Here is a 21807-nt window from a genome sequence, read left to right as displayed (position 1 = left end):
CAATAATAGTATAATAGGACTGGGTATATGTAACTGTGGTAGAGTGTTTGCTGGAGGAAAAATATAATTCATTTTTCATTCTTCAAGTCTTAAGTGAGACAGGGGGCTGGAGAGATGACTCAGCAGCTATGAGAGTGCTGACCTAACATTCACAAAGCCCTGGGCTGGATGCCCAACACTGCCTAAAAATAAACTGACTTTAGCCGAGTGTTGGTGGCTTACGCCTTTAATCCCAGCACTCGGGAGGCAGAGGCAGGCGGATCTCTGTGATTTTGAGGCCAGCCTGATCTACAGAGTTCCAGGACAGGCTCCAAAGCTATACAGAGAAATCCTGTCTCGAAAATAAATAAATAAACAAACTGACCTGGTGTGGTGGCTACTACATACCAAATTATAGCATAATATCAGCACTCAGAAGAAGGAAACAGGAGAATGAGAAGTTCAAGAACATGCATGGTGAGTCCGAAGCCCGCTTGGGGCACTCAACATTTTTTTTTTAACAACAAAAACACACACAAAAAGTTTCAACAGCCTGTTTACAATCAACTGTAGACACTTGTAATTTCTTACTCCACACTTGCCAGAAACTCATCATTTAACTCTGGCAGCATCGTTTTGAAATGTGGCGTTCCCACCCAGTCCCCTCGGATGCCATCACTAAACCGTAGGCAACTGAGGCTGAAAACCAAGAGCGAGCCTATCCATCCCAACCGTCCACCTTGACTCCCCGTGTCAGCACTGACTGCCAGGAAACGTGCTGGAGTCAGACACAGTCAAGGGCTCGCGGTCGGTCACGTTCACAACAGGTCGGCTGGACAGTTTTCCAGGGACTTCCACGAACGTTGCCGGAGTTTGTCATGCCTCTGGGGACCCTGGACAGTTCACCTCCGAAGCACCGAGCACCCTGATCCACACCACTCCGCCGCTCAGCCGCCGCCCAGCTGCTGGGGGAAGGGGCGTGGCGCCGGGAACTCCCGCGTGACGTCACGTGACGCCGCAGGGCTCCAGGCCGGGCGGGTCCGCCGCCCTCGGGCCTTCCTCCGGGAGGCTCTGGCCGTCCCCGCCGTGGGTTCGGCCGCCTGGCGAGGGGAGGACACGGAGGGTAGTAGCGAGCGGCGGGGCCTTCCCGGCCCGGAGGACATCCACTCTCCGCCTTGGGCTCTCCAGGGAGGCTCGGAAGCTGTGAGTACGCGGGCTTTCCTTCCCCCTAGCCGGCGTGCAGGGTCGGAGCGGCCACTTCCGGTCAGAGCTGCGCTCCAGGGAAGGCTCGGGCGGCCGAGGCGCGTGCGGCACCCGCCGAGGGAGGCTGGGTCGGGGCCGGCCGGAGGACGCGCGCCGGGCTCGTGCTCCACGGTCTTTCGGGCTCCCGCGCGCCTCCAGGGCGAGCCCCTCAGCGCTGAGCCCGCCCCGCGCATGCGCCATCTGCGCCGCGCGCGCTTTTCGCAAGCCCTCGGTCCCGAGCGTCTTGGCGTGGGACGTGGGGCGCGCGGGGTGGCTGAGGGGCGTGTGAGGAAAGGCGAGAGAGCCGCGGCGAGTGCGCGCTTCGCTCGTGAGAGGCACGCTGAGCGCCCTGGGCGTTTGTTTGTTTCCCTGGTGTGTGTGGTGTGACAGCCTAGCCCTGCCGAGCATCCCCAGGGTGGAGGCTGGCGATGGCGAGGACACGCGCAGAAGGATGCGTCCTTTGTGTCCGCCGAGCCGGAGACAGGCGTGTTGTGAGAGGGAAGGGCGCAGTGCCAGGGAGTAACGGTCCAGAGCAGAAAGAGTGGCTCCGAAGTGCTGGGTGAGCACGGGGCACGGAAAGGATGTTGTGAGCCGAAATTTGCTAAGGTGGTATTGATGGTGGTTTGTGTGGCCGTTTAAAAAGCAAGCAAGCAAACAAAAAACAGCTTAGCGGCCGTGGTGGCCGCAGGTTTTTGTGAGTTCGAGGCCAGCCTGGTGTACGTCGAGGCGAACCAAGGCTAAATAGCCTGACCCTGTTTGGAAACAGCAAAAGCACTGAATTGTTTTAACTGCCTCGTCATTGGGGCGTTTCCTAAAGGATACTTAGGTTACACTAATTTTAACTGTCAGTTTTAAGTTTTTCATTAAAGTTATAAAACTTTTAACTTTCTCTCCCCCTTCCTTCCTCCTTTTCTCCCTCCCTTCCTCCCTCTCTCTCCCTCTCTCCCCTTCCTTTCCTTCCTCCCTGTTTCCCTCCTTCCCCCCTTGAGACAGGATTTCTCTGAGTAGCTCTCAAAATTTGCTCTGTAGACCTGACTGGCCTCGCACTTAGAGATTTGCTTGCCTCTGCCTCCTGAGTGCTGGGATTAAAGTGAGCACCACCACCCCGCCATGCTTTATTTTTTGCTATAGAGAAGTATAGTGTATAGCCATGCCCTATCTGTATTGGAGTTAACAATTTTACCTCTTTGTAGATATTTCACCAAAATTGTTAATAAAAGTATAACTATATGTTACTATACATAACTAAGTGCAGTCTCGTATTGACCATAATGTATCTTTTATAGCTAAGTAGTTAAACACAGGCTTGTGAAGCAAAATTATATTAACACCCTTCATCTCACTTTTAAAAATTAATATGAAACGAATGTTCACAAGGGAGAGACATCAGCATTATTAATCCTTTCATGGACACATCCATCACTTAGCTTCAATAATTGCCAAAATAAGTTGTTGTTCTTTCATCTCTCCACCCACACCCATTTTCAAGCCAGTTCCAGAGACCGTTAGTTTATCTCATAATATTCCTGTAATAAATAGAGTCTTTCAGTGAAAAAAGAAAAATGGGGCTGGAAATGTGTCTCAATGGTAGACTTCTCCCCTAGCATGCCTGAAGCACTGGATTCTTTTCTGAGCACCATAAGAAATAAAAATTTTTAAAAAGATTAAGTATCCCATTTTACCGCATTCAGTTGGCATTGTACAAAAATTAACAGCCATATTGTTCTAGAAATGTTGAACTTAATTTTTTTCCATTTGTACAGGGGTAGGGCACTGTATTAAATATGTAAGGTCTTAAAAAAAAAAAGATGGGATTTTGAGAGCCCATCCCATATGAAGGGATGCTCTCTTGACCTGGACACATGGGGGAGGGCCTAGGCCCGGCCCAGGATGATGTGGTAGACTTTGGGGAGCCCCTTTTGAGGGCCTTACCCTGCCTGGGGAGTAGAGGGGGGATGGCTAGGGGCAGGTGGATGTTGCGGGGGAGGGGAGGGAGAGGGAGAAGGGATTGACATCTGAAGCAAGCAAGCTTGTTCCTAATTTGAACTAATAAAATAAAAAAAATAATAAAAACGGAAAAAATACATAAAAAGATTAAATGAACACATCACTATTGAATCCAAGAGATTTAACAATAACAGTGCACCTAAGAAAATAAGATTATTTGAAATCTATATGTATTCAGCTTTTTGTGATTCTTTTTAGAAAGTCTAACTGCAGTTTTTGTAACACTTAGTCAATGTGTGTATTATTTCAGTAGTACTATACAGGTAACCAAGTGGTTACAAACCGTTTTTGTTTTGTTTTTTTGTTCTGAGACAGGGTTTGGCTGTCCTGGAACTCAATCTGTAAGACCAGGCTGTCCTTTAACTCACAGTCTTGTCTTTTCTTTTAAATTTTAGGTTAGAATACAAAGTAATGGGTTTCTTTTCTTTTCTTTTCTTTTCTTTTTTAATGTGTGTGTGTGTGTGTGTGTGTGTGTGTGTGTGTGTGTGTGTGTGTGTTTTGTTTGGTTTTGTTTTTCAAAATAGCATTTCTCTGTATTGCCCAGACTGTCCTGGAACTCCCTTAGATCAGACGGGCCTGGAACTCAGAGATGTGACTGCCTCTGCCTCCTGAGTGCTGGGTTTAATGGTGTAAGCCACTATATCTGGCCAAAGTAATGGGTTTCTTCATTATGCAGTATTATCAGGTTGAATGCATTATTGCTCCTTTGAAAGTTTTGTTTTAGTTTGTTTCTTAGACTTACTTTTATTTTTACGTGTATGGGTGTTTTGCCTGCATGTATGTATCACATGCATGCCTGGTATCCATGGAGGCTAAAACAGGGTGTCAGATTCCCTAGAACTGGAGTTGCACAAGGTTATAAGCTGTTATGTGGGTGCTAGGACTTGAACTTAGGTTCTCTGAAAAGGCAGCCCGTGTTCTTTAAGCACTGAACCATTTCTCTTTCCTGAAAGTTGTTTTAGTACAGAGTCTATGTGTCTCAGGCTGGCCTCAAACTCTAGCTGAGAGGAGAGGATGGCCTTGAACTCCTGATCCTCCTGTCTCTGTCTGAGTGCTAGGATTATAAGCATTCACTACTAGGCTCAATTTATGGGTGCTGGGAATGGAACCCAGAGCCTTGTAAGTGCTCGATACACACTTTTTCAACTGAGCCACAGCTCCAGACTTCATATGTGTCCTGCTCTCCTCCTTCCCCTCCTTTCTCCATTGCTTCCTCTCATCATTTTTGTTGAGAAGGTCTTGTGTAGCCTGGTTGGCCTGGAACTTGCAGCAGTCTTCCTCCCTCAGCCTCCCCAGTGCTGAGATTTAGGCATGAGTCACCATGCCCAATGGGTTACTTTTGTAATGGTAGCTAATTAATGGTTTCAGGTAAGAACACAGTTTAACATATTTATTAAACCACTTGAGTTTCTTAATAGTCTGTTACTTCTATTTAGGGGCTACATAAGTTGTAAAGTTAATCATTAGTCGTTACTATGAAAGAGTCACAAAGTACCTTTACCCTAATAGCTTTGTCCCTCTAAATAGAGTATTCTTAGAGCTTTGCTGTATGTGTATCTTACTGACTTGTTCTCAGAAATATACATGGATCCTCCAATGCTGTAGTGTGCCAACCATCTGCCTGGTTTTGTAACCCATGTACAGGCAAATGATTGTCAATCAGGACTCTTTGAGAATGTTTTCTAGTATCTGATTCAGTACAGTGTGCACATCTCTCCAAAAGTTACAGCAGTACTTTTTTTTTGTTTTCAGTGCTAGGGATTGAACCTAGGACCTTGGATGTGCTCAGCAAAACTCCTTTTCTAATCCACATCCTCATTCCTTGAATATTTATTATTATTACATTTGTTTACCATGTGAGTGAACATATATGTCCACCCATACCATAGTACACATGTGGAGGTCAGAAGCTAACTTGTTGGAGTCCTTCCCCTTCCAGTGATCAAACTCAAGTTGTCAGGCTTGGTGGTGTTTTTACCTGTTGATCCATCTTGCAGGCCCCCATTCTCCTCCCTCCCTCCCTCCCTCCCTCCCTCCTCCCTCCCCTCCCCTTTCCTTCCTTCTTTCCTTTTCTGATAGGGTATTGTTATGTAGCCCAGGCTGACCTTGAATTTGGGATCCTCCTGCCTCTACCTCTGGAATGCTGGGATTATAGGCATAAACCAGCACAGCTAGCCATTAAATTTTATAAGGGTAAATGAATATTGACTGAATGATTGATTATAAACCTTTCAGTATTATTAGAGTCCTTTTAACTTCAACATAATTTAGGTAATTACTCCTTAGATGGAAAAAAATGAAAATCTGCCTGGAGATTTATCCCATATGAAGGCCAAATAGCTGAAATTATAGTGGTTTTTTTTTTTTTTTTTGCACAGGGTCTCACTATGTAGTCCTGGCTTTTTGTGGAATTCACTACATATACCATGCTTGCTTTGAACTGAGAGTTCCACCTGCCTCTGCCTCCCAACCACACCCTGCTCTCAACGTTGTCTTCTTTCCTCACTCTTTCCCAACTTCTGTCAAATTATCTGAATGATTGCTTGTAAATAGATAAAGAAAACTTGAAAATAGCTGAGCTTCCGATTTCATCCTGATTTCAAATTACATAAAGGGAAATGCAAAATATGACATATTGCAATTTGTTATTTCAGGCATTTCAGCAATCCGAAGACAACTTCACACCTGTGTAAGGTAACAGAAAAAGCGGGGAAGCACCAGCAAACAGAAGTGTGAAGCCTGCTGGTAAGAAGATGAGCATTTCAGGAAGCAGTTGTGGAAGCCCCAACTCTGCAGACGTGTCCAGTGACTTCAAGGAACTCTGGACAAAATTAAAAGAATATCATGATAAGGAAGTGCAAGGTAAAGTCTTGCCTTAGGTGCTTGAGACTATACCAGTAGAAACTAGCTATGATTATTTTATATATTTTTAGATATAACCTTATTTAGGGGCAAATGTTGTGCCTTTAAAGGGCATTTACTATTTATGATTTGTTTTATTGATGAATTGTTACTCTGTAACTACAACTACTGCAGAATATAGGTTTTTTTTTTTTTTTTACTATTTTAAAAATTTATATGTATATGTGTGAGCCTGCATGAATATACAATATGTGCTCAGGAGCCATGGAGGCCAAAAGAGGGTATCAGATCCCATGAAGCTAGATTTATAGGCAGTGAGCTACCATGTGGGTGCTAGGAACTGAACTTTGGTCCTCCAAGAGCAATAAATACTCTTAATTGCTAAGTCATCTCTCTAGCCCCCAGAACATAGTTTTTATACAACTTGTCATTAGTTATTCATGGAAATATGCTTTGAGGTGCTAAAAAACAGTAGAATTTATTGACTCTTGAAGACTTAGATTTGAATTCTAAATTTCATTTTCCTGATGGCTTTGTGATCTTAAGTGTTCTATAAACTTTTGGTTTTTTTCTACCATTATTTGCAGGATTACCTCTAGATATAAAAGTGTCATTTATGTAATCTGACAACCCTTTCAGGAGCTGTTTGCTACTGAACACTTCTCCTATACAAAAGTGAATGGCAGTTTCCTTTCAAAGTTCCTGTAGGATGCTGGTGATGGTCATGGAAACAGCCATATACAGTACAGTGAAATAGGAGCTCAGAAGACTTATATGGAGTACAGTGAATGTACAAAAGATTAAGTAGTTGTAATTAGGATGAGTATATAAATATTTCAGTTAAAAGATCCCTTGGGGACTGGGGATATAGCTCTGTTGAGGGAATGCTTGCCTGGCTTTCACAAAGCCTTGGGTTTATCCCCCAGTACCACATAAACAGATGCTTTGGCACTCACCTGGAGTCAAGGCTCTTGGGAGGGAGAGGCAACAGGATTAGAAGTTTAAGGTTTTTCTTGTGTCTTTAGTTTATGATAGATTTTCCTCATATATGAGAAATCTCCTATTACAAATTTGTTTTTTAGTAGTGATGCTGAAGAGGGAGTATTCTCCCACTGAGTTAGACTCCCAACCCTATGAGTATTTCTTGATTGCCTACAGCAACCATGTGTTTTATATTACAGTACTCCACAACTTTCACATTGCACTGTAGTGCCCTTAAAATGTGACACACCTTAATCAATTCTAACGTTTAATTGTGGGGCTGTATTGAATCTTTCCATGGTAAATTTAGTTTCTTTCAGAAACTTTATAATAATAGCCTCAGTAGATTATGACTATGAACCTCAGAGTAACCTTGCAAGTCCCAGTGTACATGGAGATACGTAATCACAAAATGTGTTTTGAATATTTGCTGTTTGACAGAATTTTAATGCAATGTATTTTGTTTGGGACGACAAGGCAGAAACCAGTATGTGATGATGAGTTTTCTTTTGGATCAGGCTTTACAGTTGGGTACATCCAGGCAATACAGGTGGTAGTAAGATGAGAAAGAATTTCCTGAGAAGAAAGACTCTAGAAAAAATTGGAGATAAGAGCTTGATCTTAAGTGGAAATGTGATGGGAGTCTGTTAGGCATGTAGGTAAGATAGAAGCAGCTGTGTTCAGGTCAGCAGCATGCGCATGCTGAGGAGAGTCTCACCAGCTTATCCTTACTTAGGATTAGCTCTTTGCGGGGAGCAGGGGGAGTCCAAGACAGGGTTTGTCTGTGTAGCCCTGGCTATCCTGGAGCTCACTCTGTAGACCAGGCTGGCCTAGAACTCAGAGATCGTCCTATTCTGCCTCCCGAGTAGTGGGGTTAAAGGTATGGATTAGCTCTTGAGTGCTCCACTTCTGTTGCTTGTAAGTGGATTCAAGTAGTGCTATATTGAGACAGACATGAGATACAGTGGTGAAGTCTGTAAATTGTAGATTTAACTGCAAGTCTCAAAAAGCTATCTCCTATCTGATTGGAGTAGAGATGGTAACTGCACAAATTGTTTAACTTTGTACTGTTTCATTTGCCACATGCATGGTAAGAAGATGATCTCTACCTCCAGGTGTATTACATAACTGAATATGTATGGAGTGTTTGGAAGAGTGCCTGGCACACAGTAACCAATATTTGTGAGTTATCACCATCATTCTGAAGCAGCACTTATGTTTAATCAGTGCCTGCTGTAGACACCCGACAGTGTGATACTGGAAAACAGCTTTTAACAGAAGTCTCATATATTGATTCCTTTGGTGCATAAACTATTTATTTTTTGGAAGTGTCTGGGCCATGGTGCTTTTGTGTAGGTAAAAGATAACTTTTAAGAGTGAGTTCTGTCTTCACCATGTGGGCCCAGGGGATCAAACTCATGTTGTCAGGCTCAGCAGCAAGCCTGGACAATCTATGTGAGTGACTCCCATTCAGTTCTTTCATTTATTTATTTATTTATTTATTTATTTATTTATTTATGTATTCATTTATTTATTTATTTATTTTTGGTTTTTGGTTTTTGAAGTCAGGCTTTCTCTGTATAACAGTCCTAGCTATACTGAGCTTACTTTGTAGACCAGGCTGGCCTTTAACTCAGAGATCACCTGTCTCAGCCTCCCAATGCTGGGATTAAAGGCATGTGTCACCACTGCCTAGTTCCTCTATTTTTTGACAGGATCTAACCCTGGCCCAAATTCCCTATATAGCCTAGGCTGACAATGAACAGGAAACATTTTGGCAGGTATTAGTGCTGTCTATATTTTTTTATTTTGTTGTTGTTGTTGTTGTTGTTTTGTTTGTTTTCAGGAAGAGTTTATGATTTTTAGTGTATGAGTCCTTTGTCTCCTAAGCATTTTATTTCCATGTTGTATCAAATAGAAAATTTTCTTTATAAAAATTTTGAGATACTGTATGATGAACTGATCCTCCTGCCTCTATCTCCCACGGGTTAAATTTAAGGTTAATCTGTATTTCTTTGACTGTGATGTATTTATATACCTTGTTAATTATAATCTGAGGTTGCTGGTTTGTGTGGAGGTGGGCAGTTAGAGCAGGTGTCACTTCTTGACCTTGCTGTATAGTTGAGGGTGACTAAATTCCTGCTCCTCCTGCCTCTACTTGCAGAAGTGCTGGTATTACAGGTATTACAGCCATACCCTTAAGTGGTTAGCCATTTCCTATCCCTGTCTCAGAGATATTTACATATAAGCAGACGGATTAGTTGAGGTCAGAGGACATGTTTCGGAGATGGTTTTCTCCTTCCCCCATGTGAATTCAAGGGACTGAACCCAGGTCATAAGATTTGACAACAAGCACCTATACTTATTGATCCATCTTGCCAGTCTAATCTTTGCTCTTTCTAATTTCAAGTTTTTTTGTTTTGTTTTTTGAAAACAGGGTTTCTCTGTGTCACCCTAGTTTTCCTACCTACAGAGTGAGTCTGTAGACCAGGCTGGCCTCAAACTCAGAGATACACTTGCTTCTGCCTCCCGACTGCACCACCACTGCCCAGCTATTTTTTGTCTTAATTTAACAGGGAAATATATTTTGACAGGTTTCTTTTTGTTCTTCTGTAAACAGGGTCTTCAGGAGACCTCTATTTTATGATGAAGTAGCATTAGGAAAATAATGTATTCCTTGAGCAAAGCAATATATTCATTATTAAATCTGATGAATACTACATAGTAGATAGCTTACCTTTGTTTTATAGTAGATAATTCTTTTATGTTGTGCAGGCCTTGTTGCTGTTCTTTCATAGGCTTCATGGTCCCAGGAATGTGAGTGTGCTATAAAAAGCATTAAGAGTGTAGGGGATAAGCAGACTTGTTTCCTGCTTATGGATTTTTGAAGATGTGGTTTTTGTTTGTTCATTTCAGACAGAGTTTCACTATGGAGCCCAGCTGGTCTAGAAATTGCTATGTAACCCAGGCAGGCCTCAGACTGAAGGTCTTCCTGCCTCAGCCTCCTAGTCTTGGGATCTCAGGCATGTACAACCATGCTGAGCATGGTAAACACTATTTGTAGAAAATTGATAGTGTTTAAAAATTTAGTTTGTGTTACTGGATATTTCCCAAATAAAAGAGGGCTTTTTTATTATTAGTCCTTTGTCAATGTGCTTCACATGGTTCCATATAAAATTGGATCATCTGACTATGTAATAACATCAAAGACCTGCCTGGGGGTGCTTACTTTTAAAAAAGTAGCTGGGGGATCTACTTAGAAAAACCAATACAAGAAGCTGTTTGCAAGACATCAAACATAGACATGTCTGGACATCACAGGTTTTGAAGTATGTATAGGAATCAAAATTGACTCATTACCTTTTAAAGCTTCATGTCAGTAAAAGACAAAGGAGAACTATTAGGAAGAGTAAACAGATGTATAATTTTTACATAGACAGCCAAGGAAATCTGTCCATAAGAAATTACATGCATCTGTATATCTTGTATTTAGGTTTTCTTCTTCGCTTTGTTTGACCAGAACATAATAAAACAATATCGATGATATGCCATGTACTAAACAGGGTATGCATTGATCATGATATAATAAGGCACATGCATTTTAAAACTAAGAATAAATGGTTTCCCATCTTATGTTGAAAATCAGCAATTTGCAAGCTGCATTGTTTGCAGGGGGTAATTCTGTTGATATTTGCCACTAAGTTTTTAATCTTTTTAGCATAATTTTATCATTCATTGTTCATTCTAGTGTCAATATTGTCATAGAGAATAGACAACTTTATGCTTTGAGTTCAGAATAACAGGTTTTAATAGAAGTTTCAAAATTCTTTAAATTCTAAAAGTATATTTTCAAAGTATATTTCATTGGATTTTTTTTTAAATCTTAGTATCAGGTTTATTATTAAAAAGCACAAGTAATAAAGTAGAATTTAGCATGTTTGCTTTTCATACCATTTTATAGTGTTCACTGTTTACTAGTCACATCTGCTGTCCCATCTCAGTTAATTTTTGTGTCTCATAAATCTGAACCATTTTCATAGAAAGCTAGGCAGTTTGAAGGACATAATTGCAACTGATTTAAAGAAATGGAACAGACCTGAGGCTCTGTCATGACAGTACAACTGCATGTTGAGTCTGATTTTGATTGTTCCAGTTGTTTATTGTTCTGCTTATTCTCAAATGTTTCATCAACTTTACACAAAAATTTACATTAAGACTACAAAATTAACAGTTTTGGTTCATAGTACTAGTGCCTATTCATTCATTAAGAGCTGTCTAAGTAGCTCTCACACATTATTATTTGCATTCATAACTACTATAATTTCAGTGAAATTCACAATTAGTTTACTATGAGATAATTAAATAGTAAGCAAAGTACATATACATTAAGTATAGCCGATTTCATAAATACTAAGCTTTTTAGTTTAGAATTACTTTATGGTATAGTTAGAGAAATAGGGGTTTTTTTTTTGGTAAAATTAAATTATTTGATCTATAGTTAAAGCTGTTACTTGTCAAGAAAAGTGGTTCTAGTTTAATCATTTCTAGTTAAAAAAAAAACAGGTAACTAAAGTGATGGTAGACATTATATGTGGTTTTTATTTGGATAAAAACTAAAACAAGAATAGCATTGATTTTTGTTCACCAATTGAACTCTTGCCTCATTTCTGAACTCTTAAACTTGTTTACTGTAGTATAACATAACAACATATACTTGCCCTGATGGATTTCCTTAGAAATTCATAGAATGGATAGATATATGATTAATTGATGTCCTATAGTGCTTAGTCTTTTGAATACTGTTTCCTCAATAGGTTCTCAGGTTGCTAGTGTTCAGATCCCAAATACTTTGTTGAACAGACTACCTGTTCATACAGGAGCTACATTGTTGCATAGCCTCATTCCTTCCGATGGGTGTGGAGCAGGATTAAAGCACACTTTATAGGGGTTCTAATTGTAGATACCTAATTGACTTGATGAATAGTGAATGCTAAAATTTAAACACACACATACACATAAACCTGTTTCAGAGCTGATCTACGTGACAGAACAAATGCCTCACAGGTGTTGAATGCTTATAAGATAAAAGAGGAGTCTTTCCATATTTCCCAAGAATTTTCTTTTGAAGTTTATATGGATTTTCCACTTCATTGTTTCTTTTCTAAAAAAAAATGAATCTTTATTTCACAGCAGGAATCCATTTCATCTTTGGCTACTTCTTACTTGCAAAAGCAGACCTGACTTTTAGAAGTCAGCCAAAATTAAAAGCAAGAAAATCTGTCAGCAAGTAAAAAAAAAAACCCACATTTTAGGGAGAGGAGACAAAACTGCTGACTCTTGTCTTTATTCTAGTGGTGTCATAAGTTCTTAATTCTGCAAGAATGGTGCTTTGCTGAGTACTTCCAATGTCTCTTGAGTTTGCCATCATTACCCAAAGAGAAAAAAACTCATTGGGTTAGGGATTTGTCAGCTGTGAAGGCTTATTATTATTAATATTTTAATTAAAAGCACACCAGCTTATTTTTACCAGTTATAATACAAGCTTTCCCTTCTTATTGTTTTGCAAATCTTTTAAAAGCAAATCACTTATTTCTTGTTATTTTCAGTCACTTGTAAGAAAGAGCACAGAGATCCATGTACCCTTTACCTAGGTTTTCCCACTGGTAGTAAATTGTATAGTTTTGTTTGCTTGATTTTGAGATAGGAAATCACTCGATAGCCCGGGTTGGCCTTAAACTCACGGCAGTCTTCTAGCCTTTACCTCCTACTGCTGGGATTATGGGTATGAGCCACCATACCTAGTCACTATATATAATCACAACCAAGGCATTTTTATTGGTATAATTTACTAGCCTTATTCAGATCACACAAATTGTGTATGCGTGAAACTCAGACTTGTGTGTTTAGTTCTGTACAATTTAGTAATGTGTAGATTGTATCTACCACTAAAGATTCTATGCCACTTAACACTTCTTCATTCCATTCTTCCTCTCCAGTTTCTTGCCATTAATATTCTGTTCTTCGTCTCTGATATTTTCATTTCAAGAATGTTATATAAATAGAGCCACAAAAAATAACCTTTTGAAATTGGCAAATTTTACTCAACGCAATACCCTTTGAGATCTGTCCAAATTATGCATGTATCAGTAGTTTATTGCTTAAGAGAAAGTCTTGCTGTGAAGCATAAGGTGGCCTCAATCTTGCCATTCTGTGTCTCTGAAGTAGGTTTTCATTGTTGTTCGATGTTACTTAAGCATTGGGTTGTTTCTAATGTGTAGCTGGTATACTAAATCTACTGTAACATCTAGGACTTTTTATACTTCCTTAATAATATTTTATTTAGCTGAATAATAGGTTGTAGAGGAAAGAGTAAAATGTGTCATATTAGCTAAACATTTCCTAGAGGCCAAACTCAAGAGAGAATGAAACTGTAACACTGCCTCCCAAATTCTTCAGCGCCTTCATTTTGCTTATTTGGATTTCCTGGCACCACTGGAGATTAGACAGACTACCCCATCAGTGTCTATTTTGACAATGATTAAGAAATAGGATATTTTTTAAAATGACAAAGGAAAAAACAGAAAAGAAAAAAAGAAATAGGGTATTTTTTATGATAAAAAAATAAACAAAAAAGAGAAAGAAATAGGGTATTTTTTAAAAATGACAAAATAAAGAAAAAAGAAATAGGATATTTAAAAATTCTTTCTTATCTAGATTATGTTGTCTAATATTGTAGTAATTACAGGTACTATGAAAAAACCTGTTCTTAGAAGTAAGTGCATTAGTGTTTCTAGACACATCATGATGGTGTAAGTATGTAATTTAGTAGTGTCCATGAACTACCAAAGGCAGATAGTAAATAATCTTTTATTATTCAAAAATCATTCAACTAATAACTATTTCTTTAGGATTAATTCTCTCCAATACACGATAATCTTAGCTAGACTTAGTGGCATCCACTTACATTCTCAGGGTTTAGTAGGCTGAGAAAGGATTGTGAGTTTGAGGCCAGCCTGAGAAATAGAGAGATGGTGATTTGTTTTAGTTTTTGTCAAGTACATTTTATTTTTATGTATATGATTGTTTTGCCTTAATGTATATCTGTGCCTGATGCCCTTAGAAGCTAGAAAAACAAGTCAGATTCCCGAAGACTGGCATTATAGGTGGTTATGAAAAGCCACCTGGGTGCTGGGAATGGAATCTGAATTCTCTGAAGAGCAGCCAGTGCTCTTAAACACTGAACCATCTCTTGAGCTCCCCCCCCAAAAATTTTAATTTTTCCAAGGTTTATTTTACATGTATGAGTGTTGCCTGCATGTATGCATATGTGTTATGAGTATGCCTGGTGCCCATGTGGTGAAAACATGGCATCAGATCTCCTGGCACTGGAGTTACAGTGGTTGTAAAGCACCATGTGGGTGCTGGGAATCAAAGCCTGGTCCTCTGAAGATCAGCTGGTGTTCTTAACCGCCTGAGCAATCTCTCTCTCCAGTCTGGATGGTCCAACTTTTAAACAAAGACAGGAAGTGAAATTCTTAGAGAATATTAACAATTTCTAAGCAATTTATTTTTAAAGTATAATGTTTCTAGTTGAAAAAATTACGGAATAGGAAGAACTTAATTAGGAATCAAAGTTAATAGAAAGTCCTTTTACTCTCTTATGTTAATCAGATTTGTAGAGGATAAAGAGTAAAGCCATATTCACCTAGAAAAATTAATTTGACTTTTTTTAAAAAGACACATTCGACTATGTAGCCCAGGGTGGTCTCAACCTTGTGATCATCCTGCTTCAGCGTAAGAGCTGATATTACAGTTGTTCACACAGGACCCAGTGTGTGTTTGCAGAGAGCTCCGAGGATTGTAAAGATGGTATAATATGAGATAGCATGGTTTGTTAAACAGACTGTCGTTCCATCAAGTAGTACGTTATATATATTTTGTGTAGACATCTCTAAATTTTTTTTTTTTTGAGACAGGGTTTCTCTGTGTTGCTTTGGAGCCTATCCTGGCACTTGCTGTGGAGACCAGGCTGGCCCCCAACTCACAGAGATCCGCCTGCCTCTGCCTCCCGAGTGCTGGGATTAAAGGTGTATGCCACCAGTGCCTGGCCATCTCTAAATATTTTTACATTGCTAAACGTTGAATATTTTTATTATGAGTTTCTATAGAGATTAGAACTCAAGAAATCAGATGATGAGAACAGCTTTAGAAAATTATATTATACTAGTTTCCAATATCTCCAGAGAAGTATGGTTGTATAGTTTTACAACCCTTTACCAATGCTCAGCATTATCATTTTAATAATTAGTAATTTAATTCTTTCAGTTTGCATTTATAGTAAGTTGCTAGTAGTTGTTGTAGACTATATTTGGAGTGTTTTTTGGGGGGTTTATTGCCATGAAAATTAGACATACATTCTTTTTTTATGATTTTTTTAATTTAACGAAATACCCTATTTCTTTATCAATATTTTCCTTTGCCATTTTGTTTTGTATCAGACTTAGTTAAAATTGAAATGGGCATGTCTAGAGTTAAAAATCATAGTGTTCTTTGTTAAGTACTTTTCTGTAAGCAATTTTGTTTCTTATCCAGTACTTCCTGTTATAATCTAGCTTAATCCCCAGAGACTTGAGCCTACATAAGCACTATTTCTGTTAACAAATACATAGGCTGTGTCAGAACACAGATCTGCGTTTATAGTGAAATGCTAATTATATGTTTGCCCTCACTATTAGAAAGGAAATAACTCACTTTTAATCTACTTGGCTGTCATATAATAGACTAAAAGCAATAATGTTGCAGATTTATTTTTGTAGCCTGAGGGTATAAGTAAGGGGAATACACTGTACATCAAATGAGTACTGGATCATTTTTCAGAAGCCAGTTTAAATTGGCTTAATAGTATAGCATTTGCCTCATAAAGGAACTTAAGATAACTGCTTTAGAATTGGTACAATGTGTAACAAAATACTGTTCTTTTTTTTTCTTTGTTACTTTGCAGGTTTACAAATAAAAGTAACCAAACTGAAAAAGGAACGAATTTTGTAAGTATTAGTATGTAATGACAATGTTTTATTTATTAATAATTGGTATTAATAGCCACTCTAATTTTTTTTTTAAACTTCATGTCTTAAAAAGGAATTAGCTTTGGGCTAATTAATCGTGATTTTATTTTATGTTTTAAAGTAATAAAGAACTGGTTTCTAAGTACAAGCTTAGTTAACATGCATATGTGTATTTTACTATATTCTATAATATAAAATTATATTTTCATAGAATATTTAGTGAAATGAGAATTGTTTATATCATTCTTTTCTCTGGTTTATTAATATTTGGAATTCACAATATTACAAGAAATGGAGAAGATTATTATGAGATTTCTAAACTTGTAGGAAATGGATACTAGACATGGTGGCAGTTGCCTGTAGTCTCAGCACTTGAGAGATGATATAGGAGGATCAGGAATTGTAGGCCAATCTCATTTACATAGCCTCAGCTACACAAGAACTTGTCTAAAAACAACAGAGCTGAGTCTGGTGCTGCACCTGTAATCCTAGTAATTGGGAGGTAGAGACAGGAAGAGAAGGAGTTAGAGACAATTGTGAGCTACATGAGATTTTATCTCTAAAGATCACACACACACACACACACACACACACACACACACACAACCACATAATGTGTGTATGTATGTGAATGTACACATGTATGAAAGAATGAATGCTAAATGGGTATTCTGATATTACTTCTAAGAAGTTTAGAATGAACAGAAGGCTCCTGAATTGCTTTGATTATTAAACTATGAATCATATGTGATTTTCAAGTTTGGAGTCCGTTTTACTCATGGATACTTAGAGTTTGCATTTTTGAGAACGTGCAGTAGGTGGCATAATAGAATGTCAATTCACATAACAAAAAACAATGTCATTATGACAAGTGGTTTTATATTTTCTTTATAGTATATACCCATATATGAGCCTACCTTACCTCATGTTTCTAAGATTTTCAGATTATAGCTGAAAGTTAAGATTACTTAACTAATCATTTATGTTTATTTAAAAAAGAAACTTTTCCTTCACACGTAGAAAGTAATATTTGCTGGCAGAGATAAATTCAGAAATTGGAACAATAGAAGAATACAAAAACTTTAAACATGGGGCTGGAAATACAGCTTAGTCACTAAGCCTTAGTGGTTAAGAATGCTTGTTGCTCTTGTAAGGACCCAGGATTCAATTCCCAATATCCATGTGGTGGTATACAACCCTAATTCCATTTGCAGGCGATCTATGGCTTCTTCTGACTTCCATAGATACCAGATACCTACATTGGTGCACATACAAATATATTGGCAAATTATTGGCAAATGACTCAGTTGTGCGTGCGTGCGTGCGTATGAAGGAACTTATGTTCTTTCTTGTACAAGTCCCTTAAAAGAGACATTTTAGCACTGCTCAATCAGTGATTCAGAAATTGTTGAGGACTCAGATTATTCTTTTCTTCTCTACCATTGTTCATGTTTCCTTTTCCCCTTAGACTTAGCAAAATGGCACGATGGCCATGTCATTGTAATCATCTCTTGGGGGACTTGTATCCCTCTTCATTGATTATCAGCATTTGCCAGAACCCTTCAGCTGACTTGCTCTAATTTACTGACCATAATTTTGCCACCATTTCCTAAATAACTACACAAAAATTAATATGACTGGTTTAAATTAATAAATTTGATGCTACTTTATCTGTATTCCAGAATAGTTTAAACAACTAAGTACATTGTTGACATTGAGGGCTAGGATTGTCACTCACTTTTAGGAGAAGGCATTTGATTCAGTGGTTGTTAATTCAGAATTTACAACATTATTAACTTTAAAACTGACCCAAGAAGCAACATAAAAGATTTCATCCTGTAATTACTAATCAACTCTGAAACATTAAACTTACTAGAAAAAGCCAAACACGGAACTGAAGAAATGGCTCAGTGGTTAAGAGTACTGGCTATTCTTCTAGGGCACTCAGGTTCGATTCCTAGTACTGAAATGACTGCTCACAACCCTCTGTAACTCCAGTTTCAAGATCCAAGATCTCCTTCTGGCCTTCATATGCACCAGGTACATACAATACATAGGCATACACGCAGGCAAAAACCTAAACACATACAATTATTGATAATAAAATTCTCTTCTTAAAAGTAAAAGTGAAGAACTCTTAGGATGTTGAGTGTATTATACAAGGGAGAATCATATAGATATTTCATTTGGTTTTCATCAAATCACCATATGATATTACTGACAGTATTCATATCTTCATTGACAATGTTTATAAAGGACATGAAAACAAATTTTAAAACTCATATAACTCAAAAAACTGTAACATGGAAGAAATGTCTATTTATTCTTAAATAAAACAGATATTTCCATTATATTTTAAGTGGATTGGAAATGAATTTTACCTAAGGTAATGGTAGATTTCTAAGGTAGGTAAACACACATTACTTGTCCCACTATGCAAGGACCTAGCTTACTTTGGAGAAGGCAAAATAACTACCTTTAGTTTTCTGGAGCAAGCACTTTACTGTCTGAACTATCTCCCCAGCACATTTTTTTTTTTTTTTTTTTTTTTTTTTAAGACCAAACTTTGGAGTTGTAATGTCAGAACTATCCTTTTAATTTTCTGTGGAATTCTCATTTATTTCTTAACTTTAGAGATGCACAAAGACTAGAAGAATTCTTCACTAAAAATCAACAGCTGAGAGACCAACAGAAAGTCCTTCAGGAAACCATTAAAATTTTAGAAGATAGGTAAGTTTGGTACTTGAATAAGAAATTATTTTCCTCTCGATAGGAGTCCATTGGGTTTACTTTTGTTTCTGGGATTGTAAGTGATGTTCTTTTCCCTCTTAGCCTTATATCATCGCTGAATAAGTCCTTTCTGACACTGAGGATATACTCCCAGGTTTTGTATATTTTTTCCCCATTATTTTTAGTAATCATAACTTAACCTATAAATGTCATCTTTAATGTTAGGTATAAGGGGAACTTAAGTGTATCAATGTTTTAATCATTCAATCCTACGTTTCTTTTTGTTTCCAAGTATATGGAAACTAATAAATCCTATTCCTGCCATCTTTTCTACTCTGATTTCTTTATATATATATATATATATATATATATACCTTTTCACTTCCTGCCTGTATAGGAATTCTTCTTTCTGAATGTTCTTCAGATAACATAATCAGACTTCATACATAGACCTTTTCTTTTCCACTCAGATGTGACCAATACCTGGGAATGAAACATTTTCATCTATATTACAGATAGGCCAACTGATTAGAACTAGCATCTTTTTTTTTTTTTCTTTAAAGTGGTGGAATAATTTCTTTGTTTTGTGTGCATGTGTATGTGCCTTGATGTGATGTGGAGGTCAGAGAACAACTGTGAGGCTCCACGAATCAAATGCATGTTATCATACTTGGCAGTAAGAGCCTTTACCTGCTCTACCATCCTATCATTTCACAATAATCTAGTATTCTGCACATATGCAAACCAAAGGTGAGTATCATCTCTAACTGCTGGCTTTAAGGATATCCATTTACTTGAATAGGTAATAGTTTGTGGGAAAGATCTACATGCTTTGGGATCACATATGTGTATCCTAATTCTAACTTTAATTAAGATTTAGTAATAAGTATTTCTGTTCTTATTATACCCTAGATGTTGCTCTAGGACTTGAAGTAATACTCTCCTTAGTATATCATGTACCTTATATTTAATTGTCAAATTCTGGAAGTAACTCATACATCTAACAATAAGAGAATTTCATATACAAAGTGCTATGAAGAAAATGTAGGTAAATGGGATATTTGAGTGACTATAGGAAGGATACTTAAGATTTTCAAAGGGTGGCCTTTCTGAGGCAATGCTACTGAGATAAAACTTGAATGAAATGGCTGTGGGGGAGACAGTTTCAGAATATGGGTTTTGTTTTGCTTGAACTGGCTCCATACAACTGACTCTCCATTTCTTCCTCACTCTATCTAAGCCCTTGAAGATCCTCTGTTTCCATTGTCTTCAAGCGTGTGTCACTTTGTAGTTTAATTGGTCTTCCAGTTTAGTTAGCTTTTGTATCTTTTACTTTTTTTTCTCATTGGTGTTTTTGAAACAGGGGAACTCATTATATAGACCATACCAGCTTTGAACGCAAAGAGACCTGCCTGCTTGTGCCTCCCAAGTTTTGGTATTGAAAGTGTGCCACTATACCCCACTTGCTTTCTTAAGTGAGTTTTCCTATTCTACACCCTTTTTGAGAAGTGTCAGTACATCTACCTCCCATGGAAGTGTTTTCTAAGCTATTTTCCTTATTCAATTAAGCTTTAAAATGTCTAGATGTTCTCTGTATTGTTTTTGGAGCCTGTCCTGTAACTCGGTAGACCAGGCTGGCCTCCAACTCACAGAGATCCATCTGCCTTTGCCTCTTGAGTTCTGGGATTAAAGGTGTGTGCCACCAATGCCCAGCTAGACTACTGTTTTGTAAGTTGTCCAACCTCTGACCATTCTAGTCATTAATTTCATGTGGGCCATGCTTCATTGCTGTTTTTCATTTAAAATGTTGCCTGCCTGCCTGCCTTTTTATCTTTGAGATAGGTATATTTCATGCTGTCTTCAAACTCATTCCTTCTGTCTCAACCTTCTCAGTGCTTGGATTACAGTCTTGTGTGTTATTTGTGCCTGTGTCATGGTTCATTTTAAGTGAGAATCTATATGCACTGAGGATTAACTTTATATTCAGGCATCTTAGCAGTCAGTTTTCAAATTAACACCATAAGACATATGATAGGTCTATTTTCCATGTAAGAAAATACCTGGCATAGAAGGGAGAGACTTTTCCAGGATCTCATAGTTAATACATAATTAGATCAAATCTGAAACTTTCCTTATTGCCCATAGTTCCTGTGGTTTTGTGATACTTTGTAGGTCTTAAGTTTATGAATGTGAATGTAAATTAATTACATCTCAGAGTATTTATACTTGACCTGCATTACCAAAGTTGGTGTTCTGAAATGTTAACTCTTCAACATTGCCTATTATATAGGCTATTCTTTTTAGAAGGTTCTTTTTTAAATTGCTGTTGAATACTATCTTTAAATGTACTTTTAGTAAAGTTCTACCTTTAAAATTCACTTTATGTCTATATCACACATAAGAATGATATGTTGAGCAGGCTACTAATTTTCCATTGCTTTATGCTTTCATTTATGTGTATGTGTCTGCATGTATGTATGTACACGTGCATGAGGGTGCCTTGAAGGTCAGGGAAGGCACCAGATCTCCTGGAGATGGAGACAGGCAGTTGTGAGATGCTTGTTGTGGCTGCAGGGAACTAAACTCTAGTCCTCTGCAAGAGCCACAGATGTTTTTACCACAGCTATCTTTTCAGCTTCCTAGAACAAACTTTAAAGTATAAAAGTTGATATTTTGTTAAGAGTATTAAAAAGTAACATCTACTTTGAAAATTTGTTTTCTTTCTTTTTTCTTCCTCTTCATTGAAAACAAAGTCTCATGTATTACTGACTGTCCTGGAACTTGCTATATAGCTAATGGCTTTTGAGTTTCTGATCCTCCTATCCCTACATCCCAAGTGCTAAGATTACAGGTGTGTAACACTGTACCCAATTTGTGTGTACTGGGGACTGATCCAGGCTTTGTGGTGATGTTCCACTAACTGACCTTTGTGAACATTTCT

At 38.1% G+C, this 21807-nt stretch overlaps 1 protein-coding gene across 2 annotated transcripts in view; it reads left to right on the top strand.

The window, feature by feature from the left end:
• The first annotated feature begins 1042 nt into the window (after positions 1-1042).
• The window catches only part of Rbbp8 (RB binding protein 8, endonuclease), a 69898-nt gene continuing 49133 nt past the window's right edge, over positions 1043-21807 (top strand). Inside the window, exons 1-4 of one of the 2 annotated variants that reach the window (XM_027404328.2) lie at positions 1043-1182; positions 5883-6090; positions 16073-16115; positions 18771-18866. In XM_027404328.2, coding sequence (XP_027260129.1) covers positions 5982-6090; positions 16073-16115; positions 18771-18866 — 248 coding nt within the window. In that variant the 5' untranslated portion in view covers positions 1043-1182; positions 5883-5981. Of the gene's footprint in view, positions 1183-5882; positions 6091-16072; positions 16116-18770; positions 18867-20228; positions 20342-21807 lie in introns of those variants that run through there. The other variant, XM_035440285.1, reaches the window with a different exon arrangement.

The sequence above is a fragment of the Cricetulus griseus genome, chromosome 2, assembly GCF_003668045.3.
Source record: "Cricetulus griseus strain 17A/GY chromosome 2, alternate assembly CriGri-PICRH-1.0, whole genome shotgun sequence".
Taxonomy (NCBI): Eukaryota; Metazoa; Chordata; class Mammalia; order Rodentia; family Cricetidae; genus Cricetulus; species Cricetulus griseus.
This window is presented reverse-complemented; position numbering and strand designations above follow the sequence as displayed.